The following is a 27,966-nucleotide window of genomic DNA, read 5'->3' as shown; positions in this document are numbered from 1 at the left end:
AGAGTTCAACATCCTCAACACCACTTTAACATGGCTTTTTAGTTTGGACTGAGCGTGCCTCCCTGTGGGGCCAAAAAAGTGGCTCAGAACAAACAGCCGGCACTTGCTAGTGCAGCAGTGAGCATCCTCACTGCTACCTTTCAGCAGACTCTTCCCTTGGCCAACTAACCAACTTACCCTCTCCCAACTCCACCTCTTGCAAAAGACTTCAAGCGATAAAGCCCTCAGCACGATCTTTGATCTCTTTTGCATGCATCTGCATCTCTCCGACCTGGAACCCACATCTGCCTCTCCACAGCCCTAAGACCGATATCCAGCTTTGATCCCCAAAGTCTTCCAGCCTTTGGATGACTGACTGAAGCTACAGAAGAGATGTTTCAGACTGCATCAAGGTACCGTGAGGAAAGCAAATACCTGAACTTAACAGAGGCAACTGGTTGGGCACTATCTTTTATACAAAGATCATCACTTCCCTTCTTAATAAGCAAAAATATCAAAGAAATGCTGCTATTGTATGGGTTAAGTGTCAGTTTTAAGGCCATGCCTGCATTAGAAACTTGATCACATAATCGCACCTTAAACCAACTTAAGTACACAACACAATTACCATGGTTTAAATCAGATTTTCAATTAAGCTTAAAGATTTGCACTAGTTTAACCACACCTATTTAAAACAGTGCGATCTCCCTTTTCAGAAAGCCTAAAGGTTTTTTAACTCCCATTGCAAAATATTGCTTGAATTTTGTAAATTAGCAAGCCTTTCACAGTACGTTTCCCAGGAGATTTGCAAATCAAGGCCTGACTATTCATTTCACAGAAGCAGAGCTTACACTGGAGAAATGAATATTTTTCAGGTAATGTAAGCATTTAACTTTTGCTCCATCAAACTCTCAACATGGAAATGCTGGAAGCACTTTACATTTTCCAAGGCATAAGGTAGAAGCTCTGTGTACCATGGAGCATGTTGCTACTTGGATGTGGATGCAGTAAGGAGGACATTTGTTGCCCTGGGCTTCAGGGTGAAAAATTGCAATTCTTCACACTGCGTCAGTCATGGACAGTGAAGTCCACTTAGTCAAGTTCTTATTTTCTTCCTTTTTATGGCTGTCACTAAGCTCTCTAAGCCCTCCCTGGAAATTTCCATTAGCTTTGTTAAATGCAGAGCTGCTCACAGCCCAACTTTCCCAGCAGGGATCTGTTCCGAGATGGACTTTTCCTTCACGCCTGTGTCCAGCTCACATCATTAACAAGCTTGGAGAGGATGAAGGGCACAGACTTGCATGCTTTGCTGAAAGTCATATAAGGATTCAGAGCGGAGCCTGTTAAGTACCAAGAGCCAACAACTTAGGCAGCACAGCCTCTCCCTCTGCATGGAGGTATTGCCTACACAGCTCAGGTATGTTCCCCCTGAAGAAACTAGGGCCAAGCTCTAGGCATTAATGACAAAATTATTCATACATGACAAGAAAGCTGAAACAGAATTTACTGCATTGGCTTAACCAGTATTTGAAAAGTAAATTGACAAAGCACAGGTCAGCACAAACCGACTTAGACATCTGGGTAACCCCCCAGCTGGCATATCCAAAATCAGGAGTTGAGGAAGTTCCCCAACTCTGCCGTAACAATACAGCTCAGGAGCAAGATGGCAAGACAAAACCCCATAATTTGCAAGTAGGGTATGCATGTCCAGGAAGACATAAAAAGCACTTACTGTCTTTTTCAACTTAAACCATCCCCAATACTGAAGAAGGTAGCACCAATGGGCAAATGCACTGCTCTCCTTCAAATCCTGCCACATGGAAAGGCCCAACAGTAGCATACTTACCTGCTACAGCACTGAATTAAATTTTGATTAAGACATTGCTGCCTGCAAACCCATCTAAAAACATCAGCACAACCCCATCACTAGAATGAAGACTGTGGCAAGCACAACATGAAGAAGACTAGCTGCAAAGTGATGTCACGCAGCACGCAGCTAGGTGAATATCTGTTTTTCACGCTGCCAAGGTTCACTTTCTCCACAAAAGAAATTACTCTTTAAAGCTGATTTCTCAAATATATTATCTATTCACTAAGAGCAAGGATACAAAACCAGGTTAGTTTACAAAGGATTTGAACTTCCCAAGATGTGCTTTCGTCCCTTTGTGTAAACTTGTCATTCAAACTGTATCAAGGAAATGTAGAGTGAGCTACAGAGAGCAAGGTGACACTGTGCTAAGGCACAGGAACCCATTGTCCTGACTTGGGAAGGAAGCAGCAGCACATGGTATCTCATGCGATGCAATGCTCAGCCAGATTCCAGATGCATCCTTGTCAGCAGCTCATTATCTCTTCTGCCAGCATGTGATGATCAGCACAGCAAGCCCATCCCTGGCTCCCATGATTAGCTAGGCAACTGTATTGTCAGTACAAGGCAAAGTTTGGCACTCCCAGCAGCTGCCTGGATAGGAAAACAATCATTTCTAACACCCTGCTTCATAAATATTTAGCTTTCTGTGCAGGCGATGAATCAAGTGCAGAGACAAATCCAAGTCAAAACTGGCTGCAGTGCAAACTGTATGGAACCAGCAAACGGGATTCCTGGCGTAGCTCTGCTGAGCAGTAATTCCTTTTGACCAAAGAGGTGGCAGCTTCACTGGCACTGGCCTACTCTGGAGCACCTCCTTGGCGTACAGCCCACGTATGACCAGCCAGGAGAAGAGCATGAGACCGAGTAAAGAAATTCCTAACAAGGTAAGTCGTACAGAACACAAGATCTGCAGTTTACGATTAACAACCACACAGACATTTAAGTGACGTATGAAACTATCCTATTCATCACATCCAAAGCAACAATGGAAAGATCACCCCTTCTCTGCAACTAGCAGCAGGTGCATTTCTGCTCCCTATACTGATACAGCCTGCTAATTTTCTAGAATCCTGCAAGCTTCGCCTGCCTAGAAACCAGCAACCATGCAGAAACACATCCTGACACCTACTTGAACTGCCAAAGGTGCTGCAGAAGCAGGACAGCAAGCAGCTTGGTGCAGCTGGTAGCCATGTGCCTGCTTCAGGGAGGATGCCAACTCAACTCAGAACACCATGCAAGATGACTGGCCCCGTTCATTTGATTGTGCGGTCCTGCCGGCTAGGTTACACATCGGGATTTTTGAGGAGGCTCTATTCAAACTCACACCATTTAAATGAGGTCAGCCTTACAAATTTGGAGGCATCAGTAGCTAATAACACTTTTCTGTCTCAACAGCGTGAATTTGCACAAGTTTGTTCTGCCCATCACTGGGCAACTAAAGCTGGATACAAGAAGGCACACCTCTACCAGTCACCTTCCCTGGGCAAAAATGTGACATCTCAGCTAAGGAAGAGAGTCATCAGTCAGTTAAGATGTTAGATACCTCAAAGAGAGAGAGACAGAGAGACAGAAAGAGAAGAGAGATTACAGAATGGTTTCTTCTGATCCACAGGGGCACAACAGCTAAAATCCAAGTGACTTCCAGGAGTTAGCAATTGTAACCTATCTACAGTTTGCGTGTGGCAGATGAGTCACAGGCCAGGTTGGATGAGGCTTTGGGCAACCTGCTCTAGTGGAGGGTGTCCCTGCCCATGGCAGGGGGGTTGGAACTAGATGATCTTTGAGGTCCCTTCCAACCCAAACCATTCTATGATTCTACGATTCTATAAAATGAGTTGAAATGGAGGACACATCAACAGAAAGCATAAGAGGAATTTGTCTTACATTCCAAGGGAGAAAGTCTTAAATTAAGAATCAGTCTTCTAACACATTCAACAGGAGCGATAAATGGAAATTAAGCACCAAGACAATGACAGAGCAGAATGAGAGAGTTTTGTATAAAAGCCTGGATGTTTGATTATCTTGGGATCCAAGTACAAATACTGATGTTGAGAGCGCTGCCCTTAAGGGACACAAAGCTACACAGCAAAACCTATGTTGAGAATAAGGATAAGTAAAGTCCCTCACAGACAGCTTTCATGCCAATATCAATTCTCCTAATGAAAAGCCACAACAGTTTTTTTAAAGCAGCTCCTGCGCTACTGATGTTGTAACTAGTCATCAGATACTTTGACATTTAGAAGGGATATATCCCAATTTGGATGGTGCATACTGAGGCCATCATTAAACGCAAAATATTTTAATTAATGCATTTCTGTAAGCAGATGGACAAAACACTTGTGCAAGGAAGACCCAGAGTTAATATTTGCTCCTACAATACTGGTAAGATTTTTTTTTGGTGTATCATACAGTGCACTACACAGTAGTTTTAGCACTATTAAAAAAAAAAGGCAAAAAATTAAAAAACATGTTTATGTGAATAAGAACAAACCACACAGGCCAAATAGCCTGGAGTAAACAAGGCAGAAATAGACCAAAAAAGAATTTCCTGAGTTTTCACTGATTTTCTTCACAGTATTCCATGGTGTCCTTCACTTATCTGGCTCCAACCACACTGAGTAGCATGCAGGGATCCTCTGGAAGGTAAATAACAGACTCCAGAATTTAAGTTCCTTAAATAAGAACAATTTAGTCTGGTATCACCTTAAATCAAGCTCTAAAGATGGATAACTTGCTTAATGTCCTCTAAAAAACCTAAAGGCTTGTTAATTGCTTAAAGTGATTACAGGCACATTATACTCCAAATGAGCTTTGAACCCTCAGAATATCTTAAGCTGTTTATGATCTATCAGCTCTTCCAGTGGCTTAGACAATTTAGGATGTTAGAGGAGTCTTTGGGGGAGTGCAAATTGCTTAAGCCTTCTAAGGCCTCAAACATCTGAAACTGCTACAAGTCTTGGGAGCCAAAGTCAGTCTTTAGTCCTCTCTGAACTTTCACTAGCATTTTAGCAGAAACTAACATTTATGTTGATTTAAAAGCGACTTCGAAGTAGGCTCGTTTTGTAGATCATATGCCAACAAACTAAACCAGGAAAACACATTTAGAATGGGAGAAATCAATTTCAGAATAAACTTTTAAAATTAGCAAGCATAGCAAAAATTTTTTTTTTTTTTTTTTAAATAGAACATTGCGATGTGCACACATTAAGCTGCCAAGCTCCAGAACCAAGATCTTGGCTTGCTCTAATCTCAATAAGATCCACAGAGCAGGCCCAGTTTTACATTTTTAATCTTCAGTAGCTTTGAAATTAGCCAACTAAAAAGTGTGCTGTTTAGCACACAGGGGAAACCTGCTCAAAAAGAAAAAAAAAGAAAAAATATCAACCCCCCGCAACTGAAAATTATTACTCCCACAATTCAGTTTATAGACACTGAGTTGAGACCATTTACCTCAACCAGATAGCTTGAGAATTTAAAAAAGGGAAAGAAAATTAAGAAAAAATTGGCTGTTTTATTTGCTAGCTGGATTCACTACAGTCCTGTTGGAAAACACATGCATAAGGGACAACAAATGAAACTCCACAAATAAATTGGATCAAAGACCGGAAAACTAAAGATGATCTTATTGGAAAGCCAAGGGAGTAAATAACTGAACAAGGAAAGTCTAGTATAGACCTGCGGAGAGAAGAAAGGTTATAAGAAAGCAGGATGGACTGGTGCTGCCAAAGAGGGAAAAGACGTTCTAAAAATAAACATGAGAAAAATGGTACTAGAAGGAAAAAAGTTCTACTCATCAGTGAGGCTAAGGACAAAAATCAATGACGACTCAAAGTGGACGAGATACTGAATTTTCTCTCTGAAGTCTCCACTTAAAAAATATCCAAGGATACTTATGCAATTAGGGAGTAAGAAAAGGAGCCAGGCATAGCAGCTAGTTGAAATCACTAAGAAAATTAAAAAAAAATAAAAAAAATTAAGAACTTTTTTGAGCCATTCACATCTGATTTTTATTACATTACAAAAAAACTGAGGAAGTGACAAAAGGCCAAAAAAGCCAACTTAGAGCATTCTTCAAAAAGAAAGCCATACTTAAATTGACAATTACTCTTTCCTAAGTGTAACTTTTATCCTTAAAGACAGTAATATAACAAAGAGAGAAAAGAAGATATATGAAAACAATGAAAGAGTGAGCCACATGCAGTAGGCAGTAAGTCAAATAATTGCTTGCATGAAATTTAATTGCTTTTGTAGATAGAATTAGAAAAAAGTTAAGGAAGAAAAGGTGGCAGGTGTGATCTGAATAGATATAAGTGAAGCATTTGGTAACTGTTCTTAGAGTATGTGGCCATGCTCTTAGAAAGATTGCTACCCAATCTGAGAACCAGTAAGGACCTGCAGAAGCCCAGTGACACAGAACACAAACTGGTAAGTAGCAGGTCAAGTTTCTTTAACGCTGAGCTCTGTACCAAGTTCCCTTCCTCATGGTGGAAAATAAATGTCACTAACTAGTCAGTGCTTCAGTGTATCTTGAAGAATTGGGTGAGGGAAATGAACTTGCTTATAACTGAAGACTTAAAGCAGCTCTCAAAATTTATCTCTAGGATTCATAGACATATTAAGTGGAATTTTATGAGGGCATCTTCCACCTAATGCCATCATTCATCCTGGATATCAAATTCACATACAGAAACGGAAATAGAAATGGAATAAAAAAGGTATCAGAATGGAGATACTGTTTCAAGCCTCCATATTACCACTCTACTTCTCTTGCATCTGCAATGACTGAGCCTATTAGCACTCAGGGATACCTAAGGCTTCTCTGCACAATTTGGAAATAATTAATTTCAGATTTCTTTTAAATGCATGAATAACAAAATCAAACTGTAAGCTTTCAGGACACATCTTTAGCACAAAATTGGCCACCTTCTCCCTTTTTCAGTCCTTTTATCAATCAAAATAATCTTTTCCCCTCATTTAGAAAATTCCATGTATCTTGTGTAAGCATTCGCTTACTTGGCTGTGGTCAAAGGCCACGATGCAGATGCTGCCTTTCAAAAGGCCATCTGCAGGGAGGACTTGGACATAACCAGTATCTCTAGCCGCCCCAGTTAACAGTTGTGAGAGCATTTCCCTGCGCAGAGTTGCTAACATCCCTCCCTTACACATGAAGGAAGACAGCTCCTCCTTCTGTCTCTGTTTACTCCATCCTCCAGAAGCTATTCTTAAAAGGCAAACAATGCACCAGGGCTCACGCTGCTGGGGGGCATCATTGCTAGAGGCTGAAGAGCCTGACTGACGGAGCCAGCCAGCAGAGAGACACGACACCAGGCAGCTGGATAGATCACCATCTCTTTACCAACACTGATAACTAGATGCAGACACATTGTCCCCATTACCAGACGAGACGATATGCGATTCTCAGATGGGGGTAAAAAAACCCACCAAACCACCTGGATTGGCATGGACAGACAATTGTAATGATCCTTTGCAAAGCATAGGAATTTATCGTGAAGAGACTTTTCCCAGAGTAATTTTATGTTAGAGACAGATCTCACCACAAAGAATTAAAATATGCACACTGCATAGCACTGAATCAATTTGAGACTCTCCACACCTACTTCCCAATGAGAGAACTCCAAGGGATGCTGCCTCTGAACCAGATACATCTTCAGGGGTTATTTTAATTCCATTACCAGAGGCTCTGTCTGCTGAAGAAATCCCTCCTCTCTTGTGGATGTCTGCATTACATAGCTAGCCCTAGACAAGGTGCTTTGAGTGCTTGGTGTTGAAACAGTTTTCTCAGAACGCTGAGGTTTTTGCTTTTCAAAAGCACGTGAGCACTGAGCCCTTCCAGAACCTGCTCCTGAGCATGGGGGCGGAGGGGCACTCAAGATGAAACAACGAAGAACTGATATTTGGACCCCCTGCCTTTCTCCCATGGCAGTCCTCCACAAAAGAAGCCAGCAAAGGGCAATAAGCAGTGTGCAGTCTGCTCCTCCTCACTTTCAGTCTCACCTGTTCATGTTCTACAAGACAATTAACGTTTGAGAAGCCCCACCAGGGGTGTTTCTGAATGAGAAAGCTCTTGTTAGGATGTGACAGGATAGGAAAGGCTGCGAGCACTAAAAAACCAAATTCCTTTTTAATTCAGCAGAGGTGTTTCTACTATACAAGACACGGTGTATTTCATTCCATGTTGCAAAACCCAAAGATTCAAGAATTGAATCAAACCTTGAACTACACAAAGCCAAGAAAGACGTACAATACTTTAGTGAGCACTAGCACTCGTCATAGTTACAAAAGATGTCAGGCAGTACATGGTTGGGGAGAAACAGCTTGGGGAGGCTAAAAAGCACTAGCAGCCACACAGAAAAGTCAGTGTGCAGCAGGATAGCAGAAGCAGGGGGAAATTCACACCTCCTGAGACAGACCTCCAAGCCACAGTGAGTAGTCCACTTCATTTGCTAAGTGGAGTACGCCACCTCAAGTGGTGTGCCTAAAGGGTTTCCTGTTTTCATGCAGCATGGCATGAAATGAATTTAGTGCCTTGATTCAGCTGCTCAGTGGTGCCCATCCTCTGTGGCAGCCTCAGAGCCTTTCAACACTACACTTCTGGACTGAACACAAACCTATCTTACATCCTAAAAGCACAGACTACCATGTGGTAACGTGAAGCCACGTGCAGGCAGACAGCAGATTCGTGATCTAATACGTATGCAGGTCTATCAGTTGGCAATGATCCACACAAAGAATCATGACAAAACTGGACTACAGGACCCTCAAAGAAGGAACAGGCTGTGACAACTTCATACAGACCGCAACCTGTTTCCAATCCACATCTGAGGGCCAAAACTGTCTTATCAGCAGGACTCACCTGTGAATTACAGACCTGAGAACCCTCGTTCCAGCCTATCAGCACTGCAATTGGTTGAAAAGCAACAAGACATGCACGAAGCATCCCCCAAAGACACTTACACTGTCTATGATCTATGTTCGTTACTCTATGCATCTTCAGGACTTGCAGATGCATTTCTTCATATCAGCTTCCTGAACTTTGTGCTCTCTCCCAAAGGGTCACTTCCATGAAACTTCTCCCAGTGAATCCTTCTCTTACATGGTGGCTGATGATTTTTCAAACAAAAACGAAAGATCAGACTCATGAAAAGTAAATTGCTTGTCCTGTTAGTCACTTGCGGAGGAAGCTGTTTCTGAAAGGTGGGTTCCTTTCCTACTGCTTTCACACAGACCAGTCCTTCAAAGGACAGTAATTCAGCAGGAAAAGTAGAAAAAGTTTTAAATAAGTCATTGAGACCTGCTCTAGAGATGGAAAGTTTGTTTATTTGCAAGTGAAACCAGCAGCTAAACAAGAAAAAGAAAAGAACATACGAAGGACAGACAGACACGCTCCACCACCTTTGCTATTCATCATCCTTACTTCGAATAGTATTTATTCACTGACAATTGGGATCTCTGGGTTTTCAATACAAGTCTGTATCTAATACTGCACATTCAAACTAACATATTAGTAAACAACATAAGTTAGTTGGCCTTTGAGTGTTTGGGAAAGGAGGAACTTTCCTGATATTACATTAAAAGTTTATTCCAATTTAATCACATAGAAAGCAGAGCAAACAAATTGATGCTTTTCAACAGCACAGTTTAGTGAGCTGGGTATCACTCTGAAATCTAAGAAAACAGGTACCCAATGTCCTTTCTTTACTCACCAGAATGCAACCCCGCTAGGGGTTGTAACTTTGGCTAATAAAAACACTTATTCTGTCCTCACAGGTGCTGTACTGGCTCATGAATTCCAGTCTCTTACAGGCTTCTTTCAGGCCCATTAGGTGCATTTCCAAGTGTGGATGAACACTGCTGTCACCACCTCACCTCCCTACAGCACAACAGCTCTGAGAGCCAACTTGCCAACACCTGTTTTGACATGGGTCTTGGGTTTGAAATACTGAAAACTGCCTCACGGCTCAGCAATCCAGGCCCACCCCCAGCCACAAATATTCAAGTCACATACTGGTCTCTGCAAGCCAGCCAAGCTGCATCTCCCAACAGCTAAGGCTTTTGCATCCACCCAACCGACATACAGGCTATTGCAGAAATCAGCTAGTTAGCCACCTTTCTCTAGTTCGCAGCCACAATCCAGTCACAGCCAATTTATGTCTCTTTGTTGTCTAATAAAAAGTATATAAATTTAAATAGTTGTCCTTTCCTGGAGATTTATGGAAGGCTATATAGCCACTTCTTTACCAGCCCTGCTAAAGACCCCAAGCTGCAGGTTTTCTTTGATAAAAATGCTCCACTGACTGTGCTAGCAGCTCTTCTCAACTACTGTACCAGTTCAAAGGCAGTTCTGAAAATGGATGAGAATTTTAAACTGTTCCAGCTTATGTATCTAGTTTCTTCTATAGCGATACTAACAATTTGCTATCTCTGCTGTTAAGCATCTTGTGTCTTATCCCAGAACTAAATTTGTTGGTTTTATAGCCTCATGTATCGATGGCTTAATCACCTACGATCAACTAAAACCTCGGGTCTTTCTCCTCCTCTGTCATTTTAGCTACTGAGCTCAGTGTTATTAGTCACTAAGTGCACTTTGTACTGTTAAGTTCTCATTTCTATAGCTCCAGTCACTTTCAAGACAATCCAGTACTTGTGCAATACTCTGATCTTTCTCTGCAATGACAAGGCTAATGTCACATCCTCTGCAAATTTATTCAGCCTGCCCTTACGAGGCATTAGTGTAAATAGTATTAATAACCAGACCCAGAACAGGTTCTGAAGGAAGTCCATCAATGACCTCTCTTGTGACAGAGTCCAGCTCTCAACCATGTTGTATTCTTTCCTTTAGCCAGGCCTTCTTCACCTGCTTTTTACCAGATCTTGTTCTAATCCTAAATTTTTACAAATTAACTAGATTTATTGTAGTTCCAACATGGGAACTGCCTTACTAAAACACAGAGGTATTAGACCTGGATCAAGTCCTTAGCTGACCCTTTAATTAAAAATAAATACATAAAATTCTCAAGGACAGTGATCCAACCTGCTATACTCCACCTTAGTCAAATCACAATGCATTCGATCCCACTTCCCATGGTTTTAATTTTCCTTTCCTTCACAACATACCCCATAAATTTGCATACCGAGTTCACATTATGGATTGCCAACATAACCTGACCTTCTCCATTTCCATCTGCAACAAAAATTGTCATCAGTGCTACCCCAACTTAGCAACATAGTGCAAAACATTTGATGTTAATTACTGTTTCTTTAGAACTCTGGAAGGACTACTTGCATAGCCTCTCATTATGAGCCCATGGAGCTTCAAGTTATGCCCTTTTTTTTGGTCAGCTTGTATTTCCAGTTTACTCATTTTCTCTAAGCATATGCTTTTCAAATCCTGTATTTGAGGCACAGCTGCTATTCCAACCTGTTTACGTGATCCCTGTAGTACTTGGTTTCAAATGCCTCCATTGTATATGGGAATAAAGACCCAGGGAATTAGAACTATCCCAGTTGTTTGCTACTGACCAGTTTTCTTTGCCAAATTAGAACAGTGGGGGTGTTTTCAGCAGTACAGTGTTTTCTTGAACCCCGCTGTTTGCTAGACTATCCCCCATATAGTACTCTATCAATTGCTGAATCCTTTATTTAATATTTCTCTTCCTCTGTAGTACTGTGTATGGAAACTACCCAAATTTTTTTCATCTTTCTCCCTAACTTCTCAAGGTAAAGTCAACAGATATACCAACCTCAAACCAAGTCTGTTAAGCCAAGGACTACTGAGATGGCATATACATGTCAGGATTTTTCCTTTCTCTGAGCATCTTCCAAGTGGATCTGGGGCAGACATCACAGCCACAAGCCACTTCTGCTCTGACAGAGCCTCACTCTTATGTCTGTTCTGATGTTAGAGTCTCAATGCAAATTATTCAGGTCAGTGAATTCTACACCTTCATGCAGAGGTTTTTAAGTCACTCTGGCTGTTGTTGGTCTATAAAATGGTGCAGTTGAGAACAGAACATATCAGGTGTCTGCTCCAAAAAAAACCCACCAGTCCATATGACGTCTGCAACAATCACCAGAAGCATCAGTGACTCCCATACACCAGCAGGAAACCTACTGAAGCATTTCTGTCAAACCATCAATAAATCTCCCACCTCTACAGCTACCTTGCTTCATGTTCACATACAAAAAGCTTATTTTTGTTGGAATTGTGCATGATTGTTGCTGGGATAGAAGTAAGGACATATAAGAGTGCCCTAGCAACATGTGGAGCTACGAAGGTTTCACAGAGATGCTGCAGAAGAACTAACAGTGCTTCCATAACATACCATGAAAGTGCTCCTGTTGTGCCTTCAATTAGTGAGGTGGCAAGAAGAGACATGTCACTGTGCTGGTTTTGGCGGGGATAGAGTTCATTTTCTTCATAATAGCTAGTATGGGGCTATGTTTTGGATTTGTGCTGGAAACAGTGTTGATAATATAGAGAAGTTTTCCTTATTGTTGAGCAGTGCTTACACAGAGTCAAGGCCTTTTCTGCTGGGACACAACGCCCCATCAGTGAGGAAGCTGGGGGTGCATAAGGAGTTGGGAGGGGACACAGCCAGGACAGCTGACCCCAACTGACCAAAGGGACATTCCAGACCATATGGCATCATGCTCATGATGTGAGTGAGCAGCTGTGTGGTGTTCAGTTGCCAGCTGGGGTTAAACCATGACACCGCTTAGCTGGGGGCTACTGCAAGTACCAGAATGGATACCTTGTGTGGGGTTTGGCAAGCCAGGACAGCCAGACCAAGCTGGACTCTGCAGCATGCAAACAAAGCATTCACCCTCAGGGCAATTTCCTTTCCCTGGGTTCTTGTTCAAGTTCTTCTCATGAGCCATAATCAGTAGACTAGATCTTATCACTTCGCTATACTGAAAAGAACTTGGAATAACTCTCTATAGTTCGAGAAGAGCAGCGCCATTATTCCTGAATAATTCTTCTGCTTAGAAAGTACAGCAACTATTCTTGAAGAAAGCCACTTATCTTGGAAGAGAGTGATTATAGCTTATTCCATAATAATATCTTGTAGAACTTCATGTATAAATAAGGCCTTGATGAAAGATTACGTACAAGAGAACAAGAGGGCTGTTTGAAGAGCACTGGCATTCTATACTACTGAAATTGGTCCAATCTGAATTCCAACCACAGATTTCACCAGAAGGCTGTACTGAATTAGTCACTATTACAATTGTATATATTTATTCTCATTTAAGATAGTGGTTCTACACTGACCATATGACTCTCCTCAAGCACCACATGCCTGATCTCATGCACAACAGATGGAGTCCACACACATGTGGTAAGATCACCAGCAGCACTGCAAGTTTCTAGCTGCCAGCTTTTAAGTTACAAGGAACTTCAACATGTGAAGAATACCAAGGTAGTTTAGTACCAGGAAATAACTGAAACAGAGAAATCCCTGAAGCGTTCCTGCAGCTTAAAAGAAACACTGCTCCAAAAGAAGCATTTGCACCACACAATGGAGAAAAGGGTCTCAACAAAGTATGGTGAACAGACTCCCCAAGAACACTGAAAGCAAGACATGTTTCACTGCTCAGATGCTCAGTCATCATCTGTGTCACACCACATCTAAATTAGCTTGTGTTTAATTGCAATTTACAAAGGGTCAGTTACACCCTTCATGGCACTGTATAAATAAAAGTGAGTTAAAGTCTACACATCACACCACCGGGCTTTCAAGTGAGGACCAAAACAATTCACTGGCTTGCTCATAATCATGACCAAAAAAAAAAAAAAAAAAAAAAATCTTTGCAGTCCATAAAATCTCATGCTTGAATACTGTAACAAGTATTTGATAAGTCTAGGTCAGCAGCTTTCAGGCTGGTTGGTGGACTCTAAGGGGTCTATGAAAGCTGAGGAAAACAGCTCAAATTTGCTGTTCTCACTGGAAACTTTTACAAGTTCATAAATCTAGAGAGACTGAAAGACACTGCACTAGATATACATGAAACGAAGGATTCAGAAATCCAGAAATCCTAGAAAGACATGGGAAATAAAATGAGCTAATGAGATGCACATCAAACAGCCTCAGAAGTTTACAATCAGCAAAACAAACATTAATTGTAAGAGACTCACGTAAACACTGTGGCAGTCCGAAAGGAGAATTAGGAGTTGGGTTTATGGGTCCCCCAGGCAGTGAAAAGCCACCTTATCCTCACTGCCCTGAGAACAGAACGGCCAAAGCAGTTGTAAATCTATGTAAAGCAATCAATCACTTACTCTGGTCGGCAAATCACCAGGTCCCCTTTGTTGGTGCCGTATGCCAATCCCAGGCCTGGCTCAGGCAGCCAGCGAGCAGAGTTTATGCTGACATGTCTTCTCTGGTCAGCAGGCATTGGGTACAGAACGTTGAAAACTCTCTGAAACAATAACAGGACATTACTTGACAGGACAATACAAGGCAGGAGAGCCAAGGAGACTCAAACAAATGTTCAATCTCCCTGCGGCAGCACAGCTGGCCAAGGAGACATGTCACTTTACAGGATGTTGCAAAAAACCACTAATCCAGTAGCGAGAGTAAGCAGCTGCTAGAAACGCACATACATGTGCCCCTAAGTGTTTAATAGACTGACTGGCACGCAGCTGTGCAGCAGAAGAAATTCTGCCCCCAGGAGAATCTGCATGTCATTCAGTGGGCTGCACAGTCCTATTCAAACTAATTAAACAAAGTGATGGGGACAAGTGGTATAGCCATTAGGAAGCAGGACAACTGGGACTCTTCTGGTCTTCACCTCTCATCCTAACTCACTAGGGTGGAAGAGGAAACTGGCAAGTTCATGGGCTTTCAGTATCAAAAGTTTATTGTTTCTATTAAGCAAACCAAACTTTATGCAAAAAATATACAGTTCTTTCCTTTTTTAAACATTTAAACAGCCTCCTGAAAACGTTTCCAGAGTTTGACCAACCCCCACACAAACAGTGCACAAAGAAAAATCAAAATCCAGAGATTATGAGAATAACACAAGTACGCAAGTAACAAATCCCTCAGTTCAGGTCCCCTTTCAACACCATCCATTTTACCTGCAGTAAGGTAAGAAGTTGAAGAGCCGCTAAGACTGCAAGCCAGTGCTTTCCAAATGCTGCATTAACGCAGGTGAATGAAAACCATATGCACACAGAGGACCAATAGCAAGCTCGGCTTTCTGGTCTGCACCAGCTTGGTTTCTGAAGTGTATGAGCTCGAAAAGCAAGAACAACGAAGCAGAACAGATTATACCTATGCAGATGATCTCCTTCTACTCCAAGAAGCTAATGTCTTTTGTACAGCACAATGCTTTCCTGTACCCTGCCATCCAGCAACCAGAACTGGCTATACTGACAACACTCCATTTAGCCAGAAAATATGACACATGTAGATCATAAAAGCATGGGAAGTGGAAAGAGGGGTAATGAGTTGGTTTGGCTACCAGGAATAGACAGGGTCAAGCTGCTTCAGTGAACTGGGCCATCAGAGCATGTTCCATCACGACTTCAGAAGGGCAGGACTGAAGACTGCATTTACAAGTCTAAATCTTTAACAGAATTTCTGCAGAAATGTACCTAGGATTTAAACCTGTAATCACTGCAGGTAACATGGGACTTCAAATCTAGATTTTCAATGGGGTAAGTCCCAGGTGAAAGATAGATTTTTCATTAGATTTTTCAGTGGGCAACCATCCATCACGAAACCTTTCTTCCAGACTCCCCAGAAAAGCGGATGGTGCTGGACCAGAAAGCAGGAAATGGAATGAGGATGTGCTGGAACAACAGGTTAAAGGTAGATGGGAATGCAGATCAATCACTACTGCACTGCTGAGGTGGCCTGAAGTAATAATTATTGAATTCATTAGGGTGGGACTCATCAGCTAGCTAACAAACTGGGGCTGTTTTTCTCTGTAGCTCTATTGCTCACCCCACATCTCATCTGTTTGAAAATTTAACTTGAGAAGCCTGAGGCAGAGACCACTTAACTGTATGCCCTCCGATAGCTAGTACCCAGAACCTTCATCTTGACAATCATAACACAAACAAAGAAAGCCAGAGCAAAACAATACAGCTACATTATTTCCCGTCATCAGTAACACATTTAACCTCTCCTTTGAGGAGGCCACATTAGAGGAGAAAATGTCCTTAAGGATTTCTCTGCATGGCAGCAGCTGGTCACTCTTCGCCCTGGCTATCAGTCAGCAGTTAGTGTTTTCAGAGAAACTCGGTGTTTGGATGGAAGGAATAGGCCCTTAGGGATTTATCTAGCTCTTACCCATCTCTGCTGTGTCTGCCCTGTTCCCTCCCCACCTTGCCTGGGGAGGGGGGAGAAGAGAAAAAGAAGCGGGAAGGGGGGGATTAAAATCAGATGTATGATGGTAACACCTGTTACCATGGAGATTATGGTGCACTCTGAGATGGGGAGACTGGATTTTGAGGAGGAGGGAGAAGGGGTCTGCCAGAGCTGGGAGAATAAATTCATAAAATAAGCATTCCAAATCTCTCAAGAACTACAAGGGTTTTCCAACATATCTTTCTCTGGCAAGTCAGAAACAAACAGCTTCTCTTCACAGCTAGAGAAGCCTTCCTGGGCTAGCCATAAGCTCTCCTCCGCTGGCAGGTCAGTTTGCACAGCCGCGGTCCCACAGGCTCCGCAACCAGCCGTGTCAAGGAGGGAGGCTTGCTAGCTACAGCTCAGCGTCCAGGTGCTTTGCAGTAAATAGCACCCCATGGAAGGTGCTGCCAAGGACATGGGTCTGGTTCTGACAACCTGCAAAAATGTTGGCTGAGGGCAGAATCGCAAAGACAAGATGGTTTAAAAATTCTGCATAAGAATAGTTGCTTCATCACTCCACTCCATTCACTTCTAAACAGCTTGTCACGCCGAAGAGCTCCCATCCCCTGCTGCTTCCCACTCCCACACTAATGGGACAACTCCATGCAGTGTTAAGGGTGATGACATCCGTGCGTGTGGTAATTAGTACATAAAAAGAGAAAGCAGCTGTACTGGCATAATCACCACTCGCAGCAGTAACCAGGACCCAGCTAATCAATCTGATGCAGTCATACAGACTGGCTGTTGCAATTGCATCCATTAGCAAGACCCCCCTCTACTCTATCCACAGAGTAGAAAAAAAAAATTAAAGTTCCTTCAACATCGGCAGGTCCCTCTCTTCAAAGAAGGTCAGAAGCCTGCCAGGAAGCATTATTCTCCATAGATCACAGCTAATTTCAGAAATTTTTTTTGTCTTTTTGTTTCCATTGCTAAATCTTATAAAAAGTTACTGAGATATTTCAACAGAAGTAGCCAGCCTGAAAACATACTGCAGAGTGACCACACCTCTTTGTCAGTGGGATTCTCTATGCTTTGCAGTTCTGAACTTCTAGGAATAATATTCAAGTTATTACAGAAATCCTACACTAACACAATTCTCCAGCTTCTAGGTCAAGAGATTACTGCCAACCCTCAAACACTCTTAAAACTAGCAATACAAATGCATAAAGTTGATAAGTCACCAGTCCCGTCTCATAAGAGCTGGTCCACAGACTAGTTGCAGGCCATGTGTAACAGCCATGTTAATGGCCAAGGGTTCAGGAACCAGTTTAGAACCACTGTTGTAAAAGTCCACTAATCTTTAAGGTGCCCAGCACACTCTTACCACAGCCTCCAGAGAGTTTAATAGGGTGGCATTGTAATTTAGGACAGATATGGTATTGCATCACACTTCATCAGACCATAATCACTGCCAGCAGTCACAGCAAGCTTCCAAGTTCTTCACCATAACCAATGTCAAACTTGCTCTTAGTGTCATTACACTACTAATTCAGTAATACACAGCCACACCATTAGATTTGGCGATTCAGCATTTTATGAAGTTGGCAGTTGCATTTGTTTCCAGATGCTGTTCTGAAACAGAGTTTTGAATGGTATGTTTCTCTAACTATAAACACTGAAGCCTGAGGAGTGGGAGCTTCAGAACATCCCCACGGAAGCTTAAGCCCAAACAGGCAATGTAAGTATAGCAAGCTGTTTTCTTCTTGGCAACAACATAAACGTATAAATGTAATTTCAGCAGGCAAGAAAGGTCCTACCCCTTCCCTTTAGGGCCACGTGACCCAGCCTGGATTACACAGAACAACTGCTTGACCTGTGCTTATGTTTGTAGAAAACCCTGTCTCTGGTGATCTCCCCACACTTCACAGGAGATTTCAGAAGTCTTCTGTCATTTCAGGGACTCCATCTCTCCTCTTCAGGGGATGTCAGCAAGATAAAAAGTCTTCCTCTAGAAATACCAGAACTGCCTAGGTAGCTAAGCTTCCACACAAAAGGTGACTCATACAAAGGGAAAGCAATACTCACTAAAGAACCAGCTGGTCACTTCCATTCTACATCCCTCTAACCATGAAGTGCAGGAAGATTTGGTTCAGTAATTTATGTCTGCACTTCACTATTTTCAAAGACCGCACTAGAAGCAACTACTTATCTCTCTGGTGTGCCTCTTCTGTCCCCCCTGAGCAGGAGTGGGCCCTTATATCATCTACTGAACTACCTAAAGCTCATTTCATTGCTTCACAGAAACTTCTTCAATGTTGAATTCAGCAGGGGGGAAGATGGCTGTGGTGGGTTGAGCCTGGCTGGGGGCCAGGTGCCCACCAGAGCCGCTCTCTCACTCCCCTCGTTCACTAGACAGGGGAGAAAAGGCATAACGAAACGCTTGTGGGTCGAGATAAGGACAGGGAGAGATCACTCACTAATTGTTGTCACGAGCAAAACAGACTGAACTTAGAGAGGGAATTCATCTAATTTATTACTAGGCAAAACAGAGTAGAGGAATGAGAAATGAAATCAACTCTTAAAACACCTCCCCCCACCCCTCCCATCTTCCCGGGCTCAACTTCATTCCCGGCTTCAACCTCCTCCCCCTCAGCGGCACAGGGGGACAGGAGTGGGGGTTACGGTCAGTTCATCTCACGGTGTTTCTGCCACTTCTTCATCCTCAGGGGGAGGACTCCTCTCATTGTTCCCCTGCTCCAGCATGGAGTCCCTCTCACGGGGTGCAGACCTTCAGGAGCAAACTGCTCCAGCATGGGGTCCCCCACGGGGTCACAAGTCCTGCCAGCAAACCTGCCCTGGCGTGGGCTCCCCTCTTCACGGGTCCACCGGTCCAGCCTGGAACTTGCTCCAGCGTGGGCTTCCCACGGGCCACAGCCTCCTTCAGGTGCCTCCACCTGCTCCAGCGTGGGGTCCTCCACGGGCTGCAGGTGGAATCTCTACACCCCCTCATCCTTCCTCCATGGGCTGCAGGGGGACAGCCTGCTTCACCATGGCCTTCACCACAGGCTGCAGGGGGATCTCTGCTCCGGCGCCTGGAGCACCTCCTCCCCCTCCTTCTGCACTGACCTTGGTGTCTGCAGAGTTTCTTACATCTTCTCACTCCTCTCTCCGGCTGCAAAAGCTCTCTCTCTCTAAGTGTTTTTCTTCTTCTTAAATATGTTATCACAGAGGCGCTGATTGGCTTGGCCTTGGCCAGCGGCAGGCCTGTCTTAGAGCCGGCTGGCATTGGCTCTATCAGACACAGAGGGAGCTTCTAGCAGCTTCTCACAGAAGCCACCCCTGTAACCCCCCCACTACCAAAACCTTGCCACACAAACCCAACACATGGCTCAGAAAAAGCAGGTCTGTAAGGCATGAGGAAAATAAAATAATAGGCCCTCAAAGTGTTCAGCAAACATGCTGCATGTGGAGTGCAAAGGCCACCTCAAGTCCACTGCTGCTGCTCCCTCTCCAACCTGTCAGTGCTGGCACATCAGTACCCTAGACCCGTCATAGTACAGCACCCTTAGGTATTAAACTAAATATTTACTTATGGCAGGGAGCCAGGAAAGGCTGCATGACAATCAACAGCCTCAAGGAATTTTTCCCGATGATGTCTTCCTCACCGTCAAGCTGCTGTACTTACGTGGGAAGAAGGGGGCCCAGGGCACAACACATAAGCCCAGAGCTTGACAGTTAATTTGTACCTGCCCTGGAGGGTTAAGAAAACTTTTTGCTAAAAGCCTCTCCTCTGCAAAGGCCGAGTTACTGACCTAGTGCTTCCCTCTTCCCTCCTGCTCCGTCCCAGGGAAGTTACTGCTATTTAATAATGGTCTTCAAATTCCACTTTTCCCCTCCATTTCTGGGGTGTGCCAACATTAAAAAGCTGGACAGGGCAATCACCAGGATCCTGTCAGTCATCAGAGCAGGAGCTGCCCCAAGCCTCTGCTCCTGCTGCCAGCTGGCATCAGTTCTGCACCGCTCGGCTGGTCCGAGCAGCACTGTGCCTGGCCAAAGCGGAGGCACCGTGTCATCTACACAGCCGTCTCTTTGCTCAAGGCCTTCCCACCCCTAAGGAGAGCAAGGGAAAGCAGGGGAGTGCTGAACACTACTTGTTTGGCAGAGTGGGACCTTTCTTCTCTTCTCTGGCACTCAAGAAAGAAAAAACATGTTTTGAAGCTGGAGGAGAAGAGAAAGTTGGCACAAGCGGGTATGGAAACTCAGCAGGAACTCTTGCTTTTTATCTTTTTAAATTCAATAGAGACATTTCTGCTCTCGTCTAGATGCATCGCCTTTCAAGACGCCAATAAATTTCAAGCCATTACCTTTACTTAGCCCAAGCAGTAAGCTGGGCTGTTAGATCAGCTTTGATAAAGATTGCGTGGGGAGGGGGTGCAGATGTTCTCTTGTTTACATGGGGAAATCTTGTCATCCGTGAAGCTCCATCCTGACAGGTAAAGGGAGAGGAAAGACTGGAGCAGATCAGATGGGTTTATCAGGCACCAGCCTAAAATGTAATTACTAATTTTCAGCTAAATTGATGCTGTCACCAGAAGCTGACTGACCATGAAAACACACAGGTAGAGAAACATCTAATGTACTAAACCCAATAGAAACCTCTTACTGGGAAGACTGGTAAAATCCACAGTCTCACAGCTGCTCTGACCTGGGTTGCAGAGAAAAGAGCTTCAGAAAGGAGCGTTGATCTCTGCTGGATGGGTATAGCTGTACTCATGCCTGCACAGATGTAAAGTTTATGCTGGTAAACAAAGTGTTCTTCATACGGATAAAGGTTATACCACCCAAGTAATTGTAGAGGCTGCGCAGCTTTGCCAATGTAACTGCAGCTATACCAGAGCCTCTGGCCAGCACAGGTACCTCATTTTGTAACACACTTTAGCAAACTAAGCTACATGAAGTATGTAATACAGAGGCAGCCAATCCACCAAGCACGGCCAATCCACAACACCGTATTAAGTTCACTGAGAGCACACCTCCAAGCAAAGCCTACGTACTGTTTGAAGCGCAGAAAACTACAAACTGCACTTGTCTTTGCCAGAGTCACAGATGAAGTGAAGCAACAGAATGAAGGCATAAACAGAGCAAAACCAACAGCAGTACAACTAGGGCTGCACACATTTGGCTCTTCCCCATCTGCCCTTCATCATCTGCTCCACAACCTGACCTTGAACAAGAACTTGAAGTTTCACTTTTTTTTTTTGATTGCAAGCACCTTACTGAGACTGAACAGCATGTAAATCAATTAATTATCTTTTTTTGCCTTACTCATCCCAATAGGGTGTTGCCACTGGAAGATCGTACCTGTTTTGGGGGTCTTTTTTGATGTCAATGTGTTAAATAGTTCATCTCCAACACCAGGGTATCAGATAAGTTGCTGTAAAGCATCTACCACTCTACTGAAAGCACTACATGTCCTTTGCTTAGCTGCCAGGAAGCCACCTGCATCACTGACTTCTATAATGCTGCCAATTAGTTTAAACAAGTCTGTGGCTTTTTAAGGTCCAGAAGCATAATAAGAAACAGACATCCTAACCTGATCTCCTTAATAAATAACACTATCCTTTTGTTGCTTAGATTACATTCCTTACTCTGCCTTCTATTAATGAATTTCACAAAAGCTGCTGAAATTCAGGCTTGCACTGCCACAAACCCCAGAGCCCTCTACAGCAGAATTCAAGTCTAGTTTGTCTAAAGCCTTGAACGCAAAGCAAAACAAACACTCCTTGGGACAATGCACCAATGGCTCAATACACTTATGCATAAGAATGTATATCAGTATTTTGCAACAAGGCAAGTCTCCCCTTTGTTTGGAAGGGGTCTCCTTTCTGCATCTATATGCAGATAGAAAATTTGCTTTTTTGCTCCCAGTCTTCCCTTACTAGGCAGGTTGGTCTATGCTGCTCTCGACCCTTCCCCCACAGCTGATTCCTGCCAACAACATACACGTCTTTCCATTAGATCTTCTCCGTTAAAATGGAAGAAGCAAAAAATAATGCACTTATCTTTTTGGATTTGTCAGTCTTATCCTCAAATGGATCTTATCATCCAAGGCTCAGCACAAATAAAATTTCTTTCAACTCCATTTATCTTCCCCAGATGCAGTAGGATCATATATGAAATTCTTCTTCAGTCTTTAGCAATACGACAAACCTCTTTCTGCCTTTTTCTGCACCTGTTGTCAGTGTGGAAAATCCTAGCTTTGCTTTCTGAGCCACAGTGAATTAAACGAGAACTAACCCTTAATTTTCAGCAACAACTGAAACCTTAACCGAGCATACTTGATCCAATTCCTAAAACAGGTCAGCACCAGAAGTTTCTGTTGGATGGACTGAGAAACTTTCTGCAAAGGTAAAACATTGTTGGTTCTTCCTGACCATCCATGATCATACACTTTATTGCTGATCCTTCAAATCAGGAGAAGTCTCATTACAGCACACCTAACCCTTTCTTTCTTTAGGCTAGCTTTTGGCATTATCAGCTGGTACTTTATCTGACAAGCCTGCCATGCAACTACTACATGAGAAAGAGCTTAAAAATAACTAGTGGGAAACTTAAAAACATTAACAAGAACTAGGTCTTATGAAGAAATGGATCATCTCAGGTAACAAAGCTCTCACTCAGGAAAACAACACACTTGCACTGAAGTGGCTCATTAATTTACTACCCACCTCCCAAAGGCTGCTAAACCAGGGCAATACCTCCAAAAAGCCCTTTAGGGGACTGGACCAAGCCTGGATCTGAAACCTAGGGCTGAGTAAGCAAGAAATTGCTAAACAAAACAATTGTCCTTTCAATTGTGCATGCATGTGACTGGAACAGACGAAAGGAGAGAAACAGGAATGCCAAAGGGGGTGTTAGCGTGACAGAAGATAGATACGTATATATTCAGTGCAGATGTACAAGTGAACTGAACTGTGCAAACAGGACTGTGCCCCCAGCTATTGCCATCTCTTGCAAAAAACACCGACAGCTCACAATGCTGAAACAATCTAATAAAAATATGGTCACTTTTATAGCAAAAGGAATGACAACCTTCTCCATTTTTGCCCTTAACTCAGACTGCAAACCAAAAGCAGTACCTGTGAATTCCCTATTAAATGTCATGCTGAGGGTATAACAGCAAAATCTACAATATGTTAAAGATCTAATGACAAGAGCAAAGGATTCACACACAGCTGCCATTCCACCCCGCTCTCCGTCTGCTGAGCCTCAATAGAGCGGCATACAAGATCAAGTGTCAACAATATGTTGATGACAGCTACATGCATCCTCATCTAGATGAAAAGAGACTGTCATGCAGCTGCCTACACGTCTGGAAGGAATAAATACTGGAGGAAAGAGTTGGCTTAAATTTAATTCAAGAAAGATGGTAGGAAGAAGTACTGAAAAAAAATAATCTCCGTGGAATTGCAAACCTGTTCTCAGCCCATGGCCAGTTTAGTGCAAATCTGGTAATAATTCACCTTGCTCCCTTGCCCCTTCCTGACTTGGGCAAGATGACTGCACATAAATGATCTCGGACGCTGAACCACCTTTACCATAATTTTTTATATCCAGTTAAAACTATGTTCCCAACTGCACCAAAGCTAACAGCAGCTACTGTGGGGCAGATGGGCTCAAGGCCTTACCTGACCTGCAAGAGCTCAGCACTCCTAATACTGGACCCCATTTTAAACAAAAGGTCTTGGCTCTGACTTCACATCCCATGAAGTAAAAACATCCTGAATGGATGTCACTTGCTTTTTCTTCACACCAGTTTGCTAAAACTGACACTGCTCCCATGTTTAACTATCACATGAGATATTAACACAATATTTTATGAAGGGATTCTAATGAGTTTTAAGTTTTTACAGTTTCTTGTAAATTCTGTCTCAGCAGCCTTCATGGACACATGGGTGAGTCAGTCAAGATAGCAATTTAACTAACCCTTACAACATACCATTCCTGCATCTATACTCAAATGTGCACATCTATGCAAATCTTCATGCTATCTGCCACACCAAGATGGCATTGCATTTTCCAGTGATGTTGAATACAGCTCTTTCTCACAGCACCCTACATAAGCAGTACTTACCAACATGGGTTTTGGATATGCTCTGTTTTTCTAAAGATACCTGCTAGAATCTGCTGATACACAGAGCCTATAAAACTATTTGGCCTCAACCAGACTATTAGGCTCAACTTTGTATTAAAATGAGGGATTTCCCATATCAGTCAGAAAAGGGTTCCATCTCCATGCCCTCTTCCTAGTATCAACAAGCACCCACAGTCTGTGACTCTGCTTGGACTTTTGGTAGTCTAAGAAACATCTACCTGGTTCAACTTCTGCCAACAGCGAAAAATTTCTTTGGGTGGTAATTGAATGCATTATTTGCAGTTATACTCAAGAGCTGTCAGAAGCTCCCCCAGTCAACCTGAAGATGTCAAAATCTCTCTCAAAAGGAGACACAAGGGACCACACCAATAAGCATGCTTTTTCACGGTACTGGTTGGTACTCTCTTTCTTGCAAACTACTCTTGTTTTCAGAAGTACGTTAGTTTGTATGAACTTTTCCATTGGAGGTAATGTATTACAGTGAGCCATCTCCATACAGTCTCCAAATCAATTTTCACTTCAAATTATCAAAGGTTCTGACAAAACTGTAACTTGCGCTCCAGCAAAGCAAATGTGCACAGCCATTTGCTGTCAGGGTTATTTGCTTATGGCTGCAGGAGCATTTGCAGTTCCTCCAGTGAGTCAATGAGGTCTGATAGTGACCTTCCCAGACCACACTGCATATGTCCTACTGACACTTGCATGAAGCTCAGAAGATAACAGCAGTCAAGGAAATTGTGCATCTTCTCACATATTCTGTGCATTGTTCTTGTTAAGAGTTAATAACACTGAAAAAAAGCTTGGCTCTGTGCTAAATCTCCATGTGCCTTTCTGCTTCAGGTCCTTCTTCCTGAGGTATTTGGAATTCTCCATCTGTTTACAATGGAAGCGTACACGTATTCCGTTCCATCCAGGCTACTGACCCACCGCAGCGGGATGTTTCCCAAATACCAGTAGTCTTGTCAAGAGCTAATTCCAGATCTCCACAGCCTGAATTTCCTTCCAGATTCAAAGCACAATGCAGTATTTGAGATGGGGCTTGGTGAAGTCACCTTATCCCCACAAAGTGCATGGTTTCCTCTTCAGTTTCATGTCAATCAAATTTTTCTATCACTTAACTCACTTCTTGTATCCTCAGCTTAAAAGTTCCTTTCCAAGTTTTATTTTAATTTGGATTACAATAATCATGTTTTTCTGATATTTAGAGTTAGCTTCCTCTGGGTAAAATGAAAAACACTAAACATTGCAAGGGCATCAGAATTTGTGAATGCCAGAAATAAAACTACCTTCTGGCCTTCTTTCTCACTAATACCCACAGCTAAACAGATCCAGGGCAATACGATCCTTACTCTTCTACATTTCTAAGGAACTGCAGCTCTAACCAAGTTTCTAATTTCATGTTCTTCTACATTGTTTAACCTCCATATACCCTTGGAATCATACAAAAATCAGAAATCACCCCAGACCTAAGCAGCTTGAAAACAGATCCTCTTTATTTGGAGACCAGCTCCACTTATGCTTTCAAAACAGGCTACAAAACCTATTCTTACTCCATATTCAGAGTCCTTTCTCCAAACTTCCCATCTCTGAAACTCAAATATTTCCAGATAATTCCCAGTACCACTGCTGCCTGTACCACTCCAAGCTAGAGATCTGCCAACAGCAATTCCTTCCCTGTACTCTCCAGCTACAGACACGTTAGCTACGTTTGCAAAAGAAACTAACCACAAACAACAAAAAAGGAAGCTTATGCATACCACTCTTGTTAAAAGTCAACACTACTATAGAGCTTTTTAAGCCTCAGTCAAAAACCCAAACTTGTTCTTTAGCAAAGATAGGTTTCCATCTGAAATGTTAAATAGATCAATCTTAAGGGAGTGAATAGAAAGAGCGTGAATCTCTAGCTCATGATTGTACCATATTTTATGACAATTCACTACTTTTACTCCATTTCTGAGCACAATTACTCATAGATTCATAGAATGGTTTGGGTTGGAAGGGACCTTAAAGATCATCTAGTTCCAACCCCCCCTGCTACAGGCAGGGACACCCTCCACTAGACCACATTGCCCAAAGCCCCATCCAACTTGGCCTTAAACACTTCCAGGGATGGGGCCTCCACAACCTCTCTGGGCAACCTGTTCCAGGGCCTCACCACTCTAACAGCAAAGAATTTCTTTCTGACATCTAATCTAAATCGACCCTCCTTCAGCTTAAACCCATTACCCCTTGTCCTGTCACTACACTCCCTGATAAGCAGTCCCTCACCATCTTTCCTGTAGGTCCCTTCAGGTACTGGTAAGCTGCAATTAGATCTCCCCAGAGCTGCCTTTTCTCCAGGCTGAACAATCCCAACTCTCTCAGCCTGTCCTCATAGGAGAGGTGCTCCAGCCCTCTGAGCAACTTCGTGGCCCTCCTCTGGACTCGCCCCAACAGCTCGATGTGTCTCCTGTACTGGGGCCCCCAGAGCTGGACACAGTACTCCAGGTGGGGTCTCACAAGAGCCGAGTAGAGGGGCAGGATCACCTCCCTCGACCTGCTGGTCACACTGCTTTTGCTGCAGCCCAGGATATGGTTGGCTTTCTGGGCTGCAAGCGCACACTGCCGGCTCATGTTGAGCTTCTCATCAATCAATACCCCCAAGTCCTTCTCCTCGGGGCTGCTTTCAATCCATTCCTCGCCCAGCCTATAGCTGTGCTTGGGATTGCGCCGACCCACGTGCAGGACCTCGCACTTGGCCTTGTTGAACTTCATGAGGTTTGCATGGGCCCACCTCTCCAGCCTGCCAAGGTCCCTCTGGATGGCATCCCTTCCCTCCAGCGTGTTGACCCCACCCACACAGCTTGATGTCGTCGGCAAACTTGCCGAGGGTGCACTCGACCCCACTGTCCACCATGTTGCTGACAAAGATGTTAAACAGTGCTGGTCCCAGTACTGATCCCCGAGGAACGCCACTTGTCACTGGTCTCCACTTGGACATTGAGCCATCGACCACAACTCTTTGAGTGCGACCATCCAGCCAATACCCTATCCACCAAGTGGGTCCATCCACTGAATCCATGTCTCTCCAATTTAGACACAAGGATGTCGTGCGGGACAGTGTCAAGTGCTTTGCACAAGTCCAGGCAGATGACATCACCCACTCTTCCCTTATCCACCAATGCTGTAACCTCTTCACAGAAGGCCACCAAATTTGTCAGGCACGATTTGCCCTTAGTGAAGCCGTGTTGGCTGTCACCAATCACCTCCTTATCTTCCATGTGCCTGAGCACAGTCTCCAGGAGGGTCTGCTCCATAATCTTGCCAGGCATGGAGGTGAGACTGATCAGCCTGTAGTTCCCTGGGTCTTCCTTTTTACCCTTCTTAAAAGTTCCTGTCAAATCACGTCAGCCCTGACCCGTAGAACTCTACCCAATCTCTCTGAAATATTAGGAGCAAGATGTATACAGACAATGCACACTTGTATAACCCAGATGCTCCTTAGTACAATCCAAAAGTGCTATAGTTCTTGCAGAGAACATTTCTCTCCAACTCTGAAAATCACACCAGCAGCCAGTGGATTTCTAAGTGCAATTAAATGTATTAGAGTTTCACATAACAAAACTGATTAATTTCATCTTCAAAACCTCTATTTCAACAGC

The 27,966-nt window shown here is 43.4% G+C and overlaps 1 protein-coding gene across 8 annotated transcripts in view; it reads right to left on the bottom strand.

The window, feature by feature from the left end:
- The window catches only part of AMBRA1 (autophagy and beclin 1 regulator 1), a 141,182-nt gene that overhangs the window by 14,542 nt on the left and 98,674 nt on the right, over window positions 1-27,966 (bottom strand). For 7 of the 8 annotated variants that reach the window (XM_054826909.1, XM_054826908.1, XM_054826911.1 and 4 more), the window contains one exon: window positions 14,151-14,290. In XM_054826909.1, coding sequence (XP_054682884.1) covers window positions 14,151-14,290 — 140 coding nt within the window. Of the gene's footprint in view, window positions 1-8,824; window positions 8,971-14,150; window positions 14,291-27,966 lie in introns of all 8 variants that reach the window. The other variant, XR_008577303.1, reaches the window with a different exon arrangement.

Source organism: Grus americana, chromosome 5 (genome assembly GCF_028858705.1).
Source record: "Grus americana isolate bGruAme1 chromosome 5, bGruAme1.mat, whole genome shotgun sequence".
Classification (NCBI taxonomy): Eukaryota; Metazoa; Chordata; class Aves; order Gruiformes; family Gruidae; genus Grus; species Grus americana.
Note: the sequence above shows the minus strand (reverse complement) of the source record. Positions and strands in the feature narration are given on the sequence as shown.